The sequence below is a fragment of the Oncorhynchus mykiss genome, chromosome 22 (genome assembly GCF_057628025.1).
Source record: "Oncorhynchus mykiss isolate SJ-2025 chromosome 22, ASM5762802v1, whole genome shotgun sequence".
Classification (NCBI taxonomy): Eukaryota; Metazoa; Chordata; class Actinopteri; order Salmoniformes; family Salmonidae; genus Oncorhynchus; species Oncorhynchus mykiss.
This window is the reverse complement of record NC_143043.1, coordinates 9,791,595-9,806,680: the sequence shown is the minus strand read 5'-3', so window position 1 is coordinate 9,806,680 and position 15,086 is coordinate 9,791,595. Positions and strand designations below refer to the sequence as shown.

Here is a 15,086-nt window from a genome sequence, read left to right as displayed (position 1 = left end):
TCCCATGCTGTGGTAGTGATGAGGTAGCTGTTGTATCTCTCTCCAACCCACTAAACTCTCTCTCCTCATTTCACTCTCTTCATTTCAGCTACTATCTCTTTGTTCACATCTTCCTTCATCCCTTCTCTCTCTCTCTTCATTTCATTTATGTCACTTTACAGCGATAGTTTATCTTAATTCGACCAGTTTCTCAGAGCAGGAAAAAAATCCTGCAGCAACAAAAATGTGAATAATTATGTGGATTGTAAATAAAGAGCGACAGCCTTTCGTTATTTAGTCTCATGCTAGTGACCATGACGGATTTCAAATGTGAGTTGGTATCGGGGTGTGGTTTGATGTGGGTGTCTCGTGTGTGTTCACAGGTGGTAAGAGTTAGCCAAATTATTTAGGCAATTAGCTTCAGCCGGCTGGTGTGGCAAAGTTGGTTTGACTTTGGATAGCCTATCTCTGGGTATAGTTAGGGACAGTCAATAAATAACACAATGTAAATGGTACAATATGTTCATGTTGCACATATTTTAGTTGTCTCATTAAATGCTTTCAATATTTGTATATGAATTTCTACAATTTATAGTTGGTTTGAGGTTTTTAAGTCATTGAAATTTGGAGCTATTGACCTTTTAAAATATTGTCCCACATACATTGTTTAATTTACTGATGGTCCCTAACTAGCCCCATAGGGAAATTAAATGTCACACCAAATTGACCATGGGCATTACAATCGGGGCATGTGCAGCTGCGCGCCGAATTGATTGGGTGCTGCCAGGTGTGGGTGCTGCCAGGTGTGGGCATGTGGGCAGGATTAAAATATTCCCAACCTAGGAAAACTGTTATGGTACCCGTCATTCTGTTACGGGAACCCTTCATTCTGTTACGGGAACCCTTCATTCTGTTACAGTAACCCTTAATTCTGTTACGGTACCCTTCATTCTGTTCCGGGAACCTTTCATTCTGTTACAGGAACCCTTCATTCTGTTCCGGGAACCCTTCATTCTGTTACAGGAACCCTTCATTCTGTTACGGTGCCCTTCATTCTGTTCCGGGAACCCTTCATTCTGTTACAGGAACCCTTCATTCTGTTCCGGGAACTCTTCATTCTGTTACAGGAACCCTTCATTCTGTTCCGGGAACCCTTCATTCTGTTACAGGAACCCTTCATTCTGTTACAGGAACCCTTCATTCTGTTACAGGAACCCTTCATTCTGTTACAGGAACCCTTCATTCTGTTACAGGAACCCTTCATTCTGTTCCGGGAACCCTTCATTCTGTTACAGGAACCCTTCATTCTGTTACAGGAACCCCTCATTCTGTTACAGGAACCCTTCATTCTGTTACAGGAACCCCTCATTCTGTTACAGGAACCCTTCATTCTGTTCCGGGAACCCTTCATTCTGTTACAGGAACCCTTCATTCTGTTACGGTGCCCTTCATTCTGTTACAGGAACCCTTCATTCTGTTACAGGAACCCCTCATTCTGTTACAGGAACCCTTCATTCTGTTACAGGAACCCCTCATTCTGTTACAGGAACCCTTCATTCTGTTCCGGGAACCCTTCATTCTGTTACAGGAACCCTTCATTCTGTTACGGTGCCCTTCATTCTGTTACAGGAACCCTTCATTCTGTTACAGGAACCCTTCATTCTGTTACAGGAACCCCTCATTCTGTTACAGGAACCCTTCATTCTGTTCCGGGAACCCTTCATTCTGTTACAGGAACCCTTCATTCTGTTACGGTGCCCTTCATTCTGTTACAGGAACCCTTCATTCTGTTACAGGAACCCTTCATTCTGTTACAGGAACCCCTCATTCTGTTACAGGAACCCTTCATTCTGTTCCGGGAACCCTTCATTCTGTTACAGGAACCCTTCATTCTGTTACAGGAACCCTTCATTCTGTTACGGGAACCCTTCATTCTGTTCCGGGAACCCTTCATTCTGTTACAGGAACCCTTCATTCTGTTACAGGAACCCTTCATTCTGTTACAGGAACCCTTCATTCTGTTACAGGAACCCTTCATTCTGTTACAGGAACCCTTCATTCTGTTACAGGAACCCTTCATTCTGTTCCGGGAACCCTTCATTCTGTTACAGGAACCCTTCATTCTGTTACGGGAACCCTTCATTCTGTTACGGGAACCCTTCATTCTGTTACAGGAACCCTTCATTCTGTTACAGGAACCCTTCATTCTGTTACAGGAACCCTTCATTCTGTTACATACCTTTTTTTCCTATCATCTCGTAAATCACAGTCTTGAGTGAGACTGACTCTGACCAAAATGATCCTATTCGAACTTTGTAGTCAATTTTGACATTAGAATAATGAATGTTTCTGACTTATATTGATGCAACAGCCTGTTTTCAAAAAGAGAAGTTGCTTTTTAGGGGCGGTCGCTCTTTAATGGACATTTGTGTAGGGGTTGTTACGATAAAATAAGTCTGACATTTTAAAGAGGAAATGACCAACTTTAGAAGCCTTTTTAAACCTCGAATACACTACATTTTGCATTTTGCTAAATACCTTTGTGACAACAGAGTGATCAAACTAAGATCGACGTGTTGGTAGTTTAGCAACAAAACCAACGTGTGCGGCAATGCAGACAGGGTTGGCTTAGATTGTTCATAACGGGTCAACTATATTTCGTCTCCAAAGGTTTATTGAAAACAAACACATTTGCACAATGATCACTTGTCACTCAAATACATCGTTACAGTTGTTGGTTAGCTAACTAGCACATTTTTGCCGTATTAGCATAGACTTGACATCAGTCAAACACCTCAAAACAAGACAAGACATCAATAACAAAATACGAGCTGAAACGAGCCACCTACGATTCCCCACATGTCATCTTCTTGTCATTGTTGCCAGATATGACTGTTCAGAATCATACCAACGCACGCCTTGCAGCCACATCAACGCGTGCGCATATAGCAGATCTGTATATCACCCCTTATCTTTCCATTGCTCTATCCCTTAGGCCTTTGTGGTTCAGAATGAGGAGAATGTGTAAAAGAAGGATACAAAAAATGAAAAGATGATCGAGGGAGTCTTTTCTCTCTTTCTCTTCCTCTTAGAAAACACAGCCTGTTGTTTCCTCTCCAGTCACAACTCACTGTTTCCTGCTTGATGGCAGCTTGCTGGCAGCTGAATGCAGTGTGTGAGCTGTGAGGGATATTCTCTCTGCTTTGGTGATTAGCTTTCAAAGTGTGTTTGTTTATTTGTGCTGAGTTGATACATGGTTTGAGCACTTTCTGGTTCGTCCATTAATAGCACAGGATTTCCAATGGCTTTATCTTTGTTCAACACCACTTATAAGATCATTCAGAACTTTATTAAGTAAGTAACAATACGGACCCGCATGATTCGTATTGATTTGAATCAATACCTATATCCTAAGTGCTGTTTAACCCCACATGACTGCATTCTTGGTTTCAGCACCACAGTTATGTGGACAGCTGTCCACACAGCTGTCTCACACACACAGAGGGGAAATAAGTAGAGGTCTATGGGTTCTCAGTTATTGACACGAAAGCCTCATCATAGCGTTTCACTGAACTGAAGAGAATGTGTGGGAGAGAGATGATTTCCTAGACAGAGGAAGATATATAGAGAGATGAATATGAACCCCCAGACTCCACTGGGACCTGGAATGCTCCCTCCCTCATTTCAAATTGAATCAAGCTTTATTAATCCCACAAGGGGGGGGACATTACAGCCTGACAGTCTGGTAATGGGAGGCACTCAGTCACCGCCGGAGCAGTCGCCTGTTCTGGATAGTTTCACCGCGCTGCTAAATGCCGCACACACACACAGGCCGTGTAATGAACAGTAGTGAATGCTGGCATGAGTTGAGCCGGTACTATCACAACTATTGAAGACCTAATGATAAATCATATGAAGATAAACAACACAAATGCGTGTTAACAGGTACTGAGTTGGAGCCTGGACTGTGAAGGAGGGGGGGGGGGGGGGGGGGGGGTCGTCATCTCACATTAGTCATTGTATAGCCTCAACTATCATTCACCTCTTTGTTGTGGCTTTGTGGGTATATGTACAGTGAGGCTGATTTTGTACGTTTGCCCACTGACAAAGAAATGATCAGTCTATAGTTTTAATGGTAGGTTTATTTGAACAGTGAGAGACAGAATAACAACAACAAAAATTCAGAAAAACACATGTCAAAAATTGTATAAATGTATTTGCATTTTAATGAGGCAAATAAGTATTTGACCCCCTCTCAATCATAAAGATTTCTGGCTCCCAGGTGTCTTTTATACAGGTAATGAGCTGAGATTAGGAGCACACTCTTAAAGGGTGTGCTCCTAATCTCAGTTTGTTACCTGAATAAAAGACACCTGTCCACAGAAGCAATCAATCAATCAGATTCCAAACTCTCCACCAAGACCAAAGAGCTCTCCAAGGATGTCAGGGACAAGATTGTAGACCTACACAAGACTGGAATGGGCTACAAGACCATCGCCAAGCTGCTTGGTGAGTTGATGCACAAAAGAACTGTCAATCTCCCTCGGCCTGGGGCTCCATGCAAGATCTCACCTCGTGGAGTTGCAATGATCATGAGAACGGTGAGGAATCCGCCCAGAACTACATGGGAGAATCTTGGCAATGATCTCAAGGCAGCTGGGACCATAGTCACCAAGAAAACGATTGGTAACACACTACGCCGTGACAGACTGAAATCCTGCAGCGCCCACAAGGTCCCCCTGCTCAAGAAAGCACATATACATGCCCGTCTGAAGTTTGCCAATGAACATCTGAATGATTCAGAGGACAACTGGGTGAAAGTGTTGTGGTCAGATGAGATCAAAATGGAGCTCTTTGGCATCAACTCAACTCGCCGTGTTTGGAGGAGGAGGAGTGCTGCCTATGACCCCAAGAACACCACCATGGTTTTGCCACCAAGTACTAAGTCATGTTTTGCAGAGGGGTCAAATAATTATTTCCCTCATTAAAATGCAAATCAATTTATAGCATTTTTGACATGCGCTTTTCTGGATTGTTTTGTTGTTATTCTGTCTCTCACTGTTCAAATAAATCTACCATTAAAAGTAAATGGAGACTGATCATTTCTTTGTCAGTGGGCAAACGTACAAAATCAGCAGAGGATCAAATTATTTTTTTCCTCACTGTATCCAATGTTTTTGTTTGCGTGTGTGTGGGTGTGGGTGTGTACATCTTTGTGTATACTGTGCTTCTTTGTCTGTCTGTGTGTGTCTGTGTTTTAATGAGTGTAGTGCATTGCCATGCATGGGTGGTTTTCAGACTGGGGGAGAAAGCAGCAGTTGTTTATGGTGTGGTCCCTAATTAAAAACCTATAGGGTTACTGTGGTTTCACTCACTCCCAAGAGACACACTGTCTACACTCTCACTCACCAGCCTGGTGTGTGTGTGTGTGTGTGTGTGTGTGTGTGTGTGTGTGTGTGTGTGTGTGTGTGTGTGTGTGTGTGTGTGTGTGTGCGCGCGCGCGTGCGCCTACTGTTTTCGACCAGAACCTGTGGGCTATGACCACAAGTCCAGTCAGAAGGTTACGGTCGAACGGTTACAACTCTCATCTGGGAGTCAGACTTGTTCCTTATATATGCTGTCTCCAAAATCCACCCAACCACCTTTTTCGAACCAACTTCTACTGAATACCATTACATTCATTTCTTCCTCTTCCTTGCTTGTCTCCATTGGATGTTTGCGTTTTGAAGGGTACGTTGCTAGTGAATGGCCAGTCCCTTTCATAGTGACTGTCCTGCAGTGTCAGAGGTCATTAAGAGCTCTCTCTAGTTGGGCTGCAGAGAGGAACAGTTTATTGATTCATTAATTCAATTAAGTTTGTGTATTCCCTACTGGTTGTTTGTTAATGAGGCAGAGTCTTAGATCTGTCATTTCTGCTTAGGCCAGCGTTCTGTCTCTCTCCAATCAATCAAACCTGTGTGTGCGTGTGTGTGCACTACATTAGCTTACGCATTAATTCAGTAATGGGAGTTTGTCTCCACCGCCGGCTAAAGCCATAATATTGATCTTGCTGTGGCTTTATGTGTACAGTTTGAGTCTTACCTCACCAGAACTAGCTTCAGGGATGTACACTGTGTGCTAATTTAGCTCCTGATTATAATGTCTGCGGGTCTGCTTTTTAATAGTCCCTGTCTGTCAGCTTTATTCTACCCTTAAAGTGTGTGTGTGTGTGTGTGTGTGTGTGTGTGTGTGTGTGTGTGTGTGTGTGTGTGTGTGTGTGTGTGTACATGATGTCTCTTGCTAGTGGGTTGTCTAGACTGAGAGCTATGGTGGTTGCTGTCTACTCCTGTATTTTTGAAGTCCTCCCAGTTCTCTGTTCATCCATCTTTCTCTCCTCCCCTCCCCTCTCCCCTACCTTTCCTCCCCTCTCTCTGTGTGTAGGGTTCGTTCCCAGGGAACCTGCAGTTAGTTCTGGTATTGAGGCCCACCACCTTATTCCAGAGGACACTCTCAGACATCTTGTTCAAGTTCAACAAGGATGAGTTCAAGATGAAGGTGCCGGTAGGTACAGACAGCAGTCTACAGACGCGCACACATTCATAGACTGACTTTTGTATTATTGTCATTACTTCACCATTACGTTTTTCTATCCTAAATTGTTGCTTGTGTAGATGATTATGCTGAGTTCTGTGACTGAGCTCCACTCCTACATAGACCGGACACAACTGACTACTGAGCTGGGAGGAACCCAGGAGTACTGCCACGAGAAGTGGATCTCACACCGCACCGTGAGTATACACACACACACACACACACACACACACACAGCGCACACTGCAACAATGGCGCTGACAGAGAAGGTCGCCTCGCTTCAGGTTCTTAGGAACCTGTGCAGTAATTCATTTTTCTTACATTGTTTGCCCAGAAAATCTCAAGTGTTATTACACACAGCAGGGAAGAACTATTGCATATAAAAGTGACGTCAACGTACCAACATTACGACCAGGAATACAACTTTCCCGAAGCGGATCCTGCGTTCGGACCTCCACCCTGGACATGGGATCTTACCCCAGAGGCCGACGGAGCGTCCTACTGGTCAGACTTAGAAGGCGAGCACACCATCCACCGCTTCTGAGCATATTACTCACCAATCTCCAATCTCTAGACAACAAGGAGGATGAGATTAGGGCTGGAATTGCCTTCCAGAGAGACATCAGAGATTGTTACATTCTCTGTTTCACGGAAACATGGCTCATGGCTCTCTATGTTGTCGGTCGGTACAGCCACCCGGTTTCTTCACGCATCGCACCGACACCTAAAAGCATCTCTCTGGTAAGAAGGGTGGGGGTGTATGCCTTATGATTAACGACTCATAGTGTAATCATAACAACATACAGGAACTCAAGTCCTTTTATTTTTATTTATTTTGTATTTTTTCAACTTTATTTAACCAGGTAGGCCAGTTGAGAACAAATTCTCATTTACAACTGTGACCTGGCCAAGATAAAGCAAAGCAGTGCGACAAAAACAACAACACAGAGTTACACATGAACAAACAAACTTTTGTTCACCTGACCTAGAATTCCTTACAATCAAATGCCGACCGCATTATCTACCAAGAGAATTCTCTTTGATTATAGTCACAGATGTGTATATCCCCCCCAAGCAGATACCTTGACGGCCCTGAAAGAACTTCACTGGACTCTATGTAGACTGGAAACCATATATCCTGAGGCAGCATTTATTGTAGCTGGAGATTAAAAAAAAAAAAGCTAATCTGAGAACAAGGCTTCCTAAATTCTATCAGCATATCAAATGCGCAACACGAGCTGGTAGCATTCTGGATCATTGCTACTCTAACTTCCGGGATGCATACAAAGCCCTCCCCCGTCCTCCCTTCGGCAAATCTGACCATGACTCCATTTTGTTGCTCCCAGCCTATAGACAGAAACTAAAACAGGAAACGGCCGTGCTCAGGTCTATCCAACGCTGGTCTGACGAATCGGATTCCACGCTTCTAGATTGCTTCGATCACGTGGACTGGGATATGTTCCGGGTAGCCTCAGACAACAACATTGACGTCTACGCTGACTCAGTGAGCGAGTTTATTAGCAAGTGCATCAGTGATGTTGTAATCACTGTGACTATTAAAACCTTCCCTAACCAGAAACTATGGATTAATGGCAGCATTCGCGCAAAACTGAAAGTGCGAACCACCGCTTTTAATCATGGCGAGGTGACTGGAAACATGAATGAATACAAACAGTGCAGCTATTCCCTCTGCAAGGCAATCAAGCAAGCAAAGCGTCAGTATAGAGACAAAGTAGAGATGCAATTCAACGGCTCAAACACAAGACGTATGTGGCAGGGTCTACAGTCAATCACAGATTACAAAAAGAAAACCAGCCCCGTCACGGACATCAACGTCTTGCTCACAGACAAATTAAACAACTTCTTTGCTCGCTTTGAGGACAATACAGTGCCACTGACACGGCCCACTACCAAAGCCTGTGGGCTCTCCATCAACGAGGCTAACATGAGTAAAACATTTAAACGTGTTAACCCTCGCAAGGCTGCCGGCCCAGCTGGCTGGTGTGTTTACGGACATATTCAATCAATCCCTATCCCCGTCTACTCTGCCCACATGCTTGAAGATGGCCACCATTGTTCCTGTTACCAAGAAAGCTAAGGTAACTGAGCTAAATGACTATCGCCCCATAGCACTCACTTCTGTCATCATGAAGTGCTTTGAGAGACTAGTCAAGGATCATATCACCTCCACCCTACCTGATACCCTAGACCCACTCCAATTTGCTTACCACCCCAATAGGTCCACAGACGACACCATCACACTGCACACTGCCCTATCCTATCTTGACAAGAGGAATACCTATGTAAGAATGCTGTTCATTGACTACAGCTGAGCTGTGCAACTGGATCCTGGACGTTCTGACAGGCCGCCCCCAGGTGGTGAGGGTAGGAAACAACATCTCCACCCCGCTGATCCTCAACACATGGGGCCCCACAAGGGTGCGTTCTCAGCCCTCTCCTGTACTCCCTGTTCACCCATGACTGACTGCGTGGCCATGCACGCTTCCAATTCAATCCTCAAGTTTGCAGACGACACTACAGTGGTAGTGATTACCAACAACGATGAGACGGCCTACAGGGAGGAGGTGAGGGCCCTCTGAGTGTGGAGTCAGGAAAATAACCTATCACTCAACATCAACAAAACAAAGGAGATGATCGTGGACTTCAGGAAACAGCAGAGGGAGCATCCCCCCCATCCACATTGACGGGACAGTAGTGGAGAAGGTGGAAAGTTTTAAGTTCATCGGCATACACATCACGGACAAACTGAAATGGTCCACCCACACAGACAGTGTGGTGACAAAGGCGCAACAGCGCCTCTTCAACCTCAGGAGGCTGAAGAAATGTGGCTTGTCACCTAAAACACTCACAAACTTTTAGATGCACAATCGAGAGCATCCTGTCGGGCTGTATCACCGCCTGGTACGGCAACTGCTCCACCCACAACTGCAAGGCTCTCCAGAGGGTGGTGAGGTCTGCACAACGCATCACCAGAGGCAAACTACCTGGCCTCCAGGACAGTTACAGCACCTGATGTCACAGGAAGACCCTAAAAGATCATCAAGGACAACAAACACCTGAGCCACTGCCTGTTCACCCCGCTACCATCCAGAAGGCGAGGTCAGTACAGGTGCATCAAAGCGGGGACCGAGAGACTGAAAAACAGATATCTCAAGGCCATCAGACTGTTAAACAGCCATCACTAAGATAGTGGCTGCTGCCAACATACCGACTCAAATCTCTGGCCACTTTAATAAATGGATTTAATAAAGGTATCACTAGTCACTTTAAATAACGCCACTTTAATAATGTATAATAATAATATCCTACATTTTTTTTAAAGAACATTTTATTTCACCTTTATTTAACCAGGTAGGCTGGTTGAGAACACCTTTATTTAACCAGGTAGGCTGGTTGAGAACACCTTTATTTAACCAGGTAGGCTAATTGTGAACAAGTTCTCATTCACAACTGCAACTTGGCCAAGATAAAGCACAGCAGTTCAACACATACAACAACATAATAAATAGATTCATGAAGGTATCACTAGTCACTTTAAATAACACCACTTTAATAATGTTTACATATCCTACATTACTCATCTCATATGTATATACTGTATTCTATACCATCTACTACATCTTGCCTATGCCGCACCTGCCATCTCATCTATATATTTATATATACATATTGTTATTTATCCCTTTACATTTGTGTGATTTAAGGTGGTTATTGTGAACTTGTTACATATTTCAGCACTGTCGGAACTAGAAGCACAAGCATTTCACTGCACTCGCATTAACAACTGCTAACCATGTGTATGTGAGCAATAAAATGTGATTTGATTTGCATAGAAGACCTAGATAAGCTGCAGCTGGCCCAGAACAGAGTCGCACTTCTTGCTTTTCATTGTAATCAGAGGGCTAGTATTAATTATATGCATGCCAGTCCCTCTTGGCTAAGAGTTGAGGAAGACTGACTGAGTCAGTCAGTTGAGGAAGACTGACTACACACACACACACACACACACACACACGCACACACACACACTACATGTTCATGTTTTTAAATGTATGTAAATTGTAAAGTATTTTGTCTGTAATGTATTTTTCATTATGTGTCGGACCCCAGTAAGACTAGCTGTTGCCATTGACGTCGGCCAGCGCATGTGAGCGGAGATGAGTGGTTGTAAATCCCGCTCATCGTTAATGGAGAGGTGCAGCACACCGCTCTGGCCCTCCATGTCCTTTCCTACCGCTCCGCTAAAAACCGCTCCGTGCTCGCATGAAGAAAAAATTTCCTCTCCAAATTCGCTCCATTCATTAAAATCACAATTGAACCAACAACCATCTATTTTTGTGACTACCTGGATCTACCAATTGGTGTTTAAGTATTGAAACCAAACCATATGGATTATAATTTATATTTGAATAAACATGAAGAGGTGAATGTAAGAAGTGAGCATAATTTCAAATAGGCGACATGTCATATTAAACCGCATATTAACACTCTAAATAAGTCAGGAGCCAGACAAAAAAAATATAATTCTTTAGGCTAAATTGTTTCAATTATTTCAAGGCTATAGCCTACAAATAAATAAATTGTGCATTTGCAAGTGCGACACAATAGGCTGGTAGGGACATAATGCGCTCAGCATTTAAACACTTAGTTGTATTAAATCATTCTCTAAATGCGCATATATGCTGTGACTTACTTAGAATTAAATACAAATTAAACTAAAAATGACTTATTAGTGCCTTTGAATGAATTTGTAGAAACAAGTTTGGCCAGTCTGTGGCATCAGGCTCATGTGATGGTGCCTGGAGAGTCGGCCAGCAGAGGAGAGTATCCTCTTCACACTTGCAGAGCCACTGGGGATGCTAAACACCCTTTTGGCCACTCTTGCCAGGCTGGGCAGAGATGCAGAGTTGTTTTATTTTTCTTAGGTATTCTTTAGGTATTTTTCTAAAGGTTTTTAGGCAAAATAACATAGTCAAAACGGAAAGCTCCTTGAACATGGGAAAATGCCAGGCCTATTGGGCAAAATCAATTATGGCTTATTGTATGGATAATAGAACAAAAATTTGCAAAACGTTTAAGAGATCAGATTTTTTGTTTATAAATACTTTGCTACCATGACACACTTAGTTATCTACCCACCTCGTTCCTTTCTTTTAGCATGTGCACATAGTATGTAGACCCTCATCAAATCAAATCAAATGTATTTATATAGACCTTCTTACATCAGCTGATATCTCAATGTGCTGTACAGAAACCCAGCCTAAAACTGCAAACAGAAAGCAATGCAGGTGTAGAAGCACGGTGGCTAGGAAAAACTCCCTAGAAAGGCCAAAACATAGGAAGAAACCTAGAGAGGAACCAGGCTATGTGGGGTGGCCAGTTCTCTTCTGGCTGTGCCGGGTGGAGATTATAACAGAACATGGCCAAGATGTTCCAATGTTCATAAATGACCAGCATGGTCAAATAATAATAATCACAGTGGTTGTCGAGGGTGCAGCAAGTCAGCACCTCAGGAGTAAATGTCAGTTGGCTTTTCATAGCCGATCATTAAGAGTATCTCTACCGCTCCTACTGTCTCTAGAAAGTTGGACTGGGACAGCAGGTCTGGGACAGGTAGCACATCCGGTGAACAGGTCAGGGTTCCATAGCCGCAGGCAGAACAGTTGAAACTGGAGCAGCAGCACGGCCAGGTGGACTGGGGACAGCAAGGAGTCATCATGCCAGGTAGTCCTGAGGCATGGTCCTAGGGCTCAGGTCCTCCGAGAGAAAGAAAGAAAGAGAGAACGAAAGAATTAGAGAGAGCATACTTAAATTCACACAGGACACCGGATAAGACAGGAGAAGTACTCCAGATATAACAAACTGACCCTAGCCCCCCGACACATAAACTACTGCAGCATAAATACTGGAATCTGAGACAGGAGGGCCCCATTCGATGATACCCCCAGACAGGGCCAAAGATGAAGGATATAACCCCACCCACTTTGCCAAAGCACAGCCCCCACACCACTAGAGGGATATCTTCAACCACCAACTTACCATCCTGAGACAAGGCCGAGTATAGCCCACAAAGATCTCCGCCACGGCATAACCCAAGGGGGGGCGCCAACCCAGACAGGTAGATCACATCAGTGACTCAACCCACTCAAGTGACGCACCCCTCCTAGGGACGGCATGAAAGTGCACCAGTAAGCCAGTGACTCAGCCACTGTAATAGGGTTGGAGGCAGTGAACCCCAGTGGAGGGAGGGGAACCGGCCAGGCAGAGACAGCAAGGGCGGTTCGTTGCTCCAGAGCCTTTCCGTTCACCTTCACACTCCTGGGCCAGACTACACTCAATCATATGACCCACTGAAGGGATGAGTCTTCAGTAAAGACTTAAAGGTTGAGACCGAGTCTGCGTCTCTCACATGGGTAGGCAGACCATTCCATAAAAATGGGGCTCTATAGGAGAATGCCCTGCCTCCAGCTGTTTGCTTAGAAATTCTAGGGACAATTAGGAGGCCTGCGTCTTGTGACCGTAGCGTACGTGTAGGTATGTACGGCAGGACCAAATCAGAGAGATAGATAGGAGCAAGCCCATGTAATGCTTTGTAGGTTAGCAGTAAAACCTTGAAATCAGCCCTTGCTTTGACAGGAAGCCAGTGTAGAGAGGCTAGCACTGGAGTAATATGATCAAATTTTTTGGTTCTAGTCAGGATTCTAGCAGCCGTATTTAGCACTAACTGAAGTTTATTTAGTGCTTTATCAGGGTAGCCGGATTGTAAAGCATTGCAGTAGTCCAACCTAGAAGTAACAAAAGCATGGATTAATTTTTCTGCATCATTTTTGGACAGAAAGTTACGTAGATGGAAAAAGCTGTCCTTGAAACAGTCTTGATATGTTCGTCAAAAGAGAGATTAGGGTCCAGAGTAACGCCGAGGTCCTTCACAGTTTTATTTGAGACAACTGTACAACCATCAAGAATAATTGTCAGATTCAACAGAAGATCTCTTTGTTTCTTGGGAACTAAAACAAGCATCTCTGTTTTGTCCGAGTTTAAAAGTAGAAAGTTTGCAGCCATCCACTTCCTTATGTCTGAAACACAGGCTTCTAGCGAGGGCAATTCTGGGGCTTCACCATGTTTCATTGAAATGTACAGCTGTGTGTCATCCGCATAGCAGTGAAAGTTAACGAATGACATCAAAAAACAGTCTTTTTTTTTTAGATAAGTGTCTATTCAGATTCCACAATGATTCTTTAGTTGTGGACACTAAATCACCACACTCCCTCTCTTGCTCTTGGTCCTCATCTTTGTAAGTCACCTTGATTTAGCAACTGGGTGTTTAATCAATTTCTTTATGAAAATATTTAGTGAACTCCATGACAGTAGCTAAAGCAAGGAGCTATAGCAGCACACAAATAGACTACAAATGCATGCTGGGTCGGGCATGCCCTGAGCTCATGAAGTGTGAGCGCTACTCAAGTGAAATTGGAGCTCGACGAGAAGGCCAAAGCTCCCTGCTCCGTTCCAGCTCCGCTCACATACTCTGGCATCGACTAATGGGGATCCTAATAAATTAAACACACAGAGGTAACCATCCAGCAAACACACAGTGAATACACAGCATAAACACCAGAACCATGGCCCAGTTTCCTAGTGTTGGACTAATAACCTTTTTCCCAGTCAAGATATGCATGTTATTTTCTAACAATGTACTATATCCATCTGTGTGAAGGCCATTGAGGGCTTTGCTCTGATGGTAAAGAGAACAGCTCAGATCCTGCAGTCGTTTGGGACAGAGCTAGCAGAGACCGAACTACCCAATGACATCCAGGCTACCAGCAACCTACTGGGGACACACATCAACAAGAAAAGCAAGATGAAGGTACAGAGCAGGCACACACACGCACGCACACACACACGCACACACGCACACACGCACACATGCGCACGCACACACACACGCACACACGCACACACATACACACGCACACACACACACACATGCACACGCACACATACACACACACACATGCACACGCGCGCATATACACACACACACACACACACACACACACACCTCCAGAAAGATGAATACACAAAATAACATGATGGGTTAAATCTAAGTAAATCATTGTCTTGTCCCACACCACTGATATCAGAGTGCTGGTGTTGGCGTGTGTATTTGATTCCCCTGATGTGTTTGCGTCTCCAGGAGGATCTGCTGGTGGCTTTAGGACAGGGCAGCAGACTGTTGGAGAGTATTAATGAGCCAGTGGTGAGAGACCCAGACCACAACATGAACCAGGACGAACTGGAGAACCTGGCCACCGTACAGAGGTTAGAACATACACTGGGAACCTTGAACATAAGGGTTAGAAGACACACTGGGAAACTTGAACATAAGGGTTAGAACACACACTGGGAACCTAGAACACTGGGGTTAGAATACACACTGGGAACCTAGAACACTGGGCTTAGGACACACACTGGGAACCTAGAACACTGGGGTTAGAATACACACTGGGAACCTA

General features: G+C 44.2%; 1 protein-coding gene and 1 long non-coding RNA gene across 42 annotated transcripts in view; one reads left to right on the top strand and one right to left on the bottom strand.

The window, feature by feature from the left end:
- The window catches only part of LOC149972793 (uncharacterized), a 548,532-nt gene that overhangs the window by 306,673 nt on the left and 226,773 nt on the right, over positions 1-15,086 (bottom strand). The window lies entirely within an intron of this gene.
- The window catches only part of LOC110501299 (guanine nucleotide exchange factor DBS), a 71,825-nt gene that overhangs the window by 42,850 nt on the left and 13,889 nt on the right, over positions 1-15,086 (top strand). For all 41 annotated transcript variants that reach the window (XM_090215342.1, XM_090215343.1, XM_090215335.1 and 38 more), the window contains 4 exons: positions 6,400-6,519; positions 6,630-6,746; positions 14,288-14,437; positions 14,768-14,892. In XM_090215342.1, coding sequence (XP_090071468.1) covers positions 6,400-6,519; positions 6,630-6,746; positions 14,288-14,437; positions 14,768-14,892 — 512 coding nt within the window. The remainder of the gene's footprint in view (positions 1-6,399; positions 6,520-6,629; positions 6,747-14,287; positions 14,438-14,767; positions 14,893-15,086) is intronic.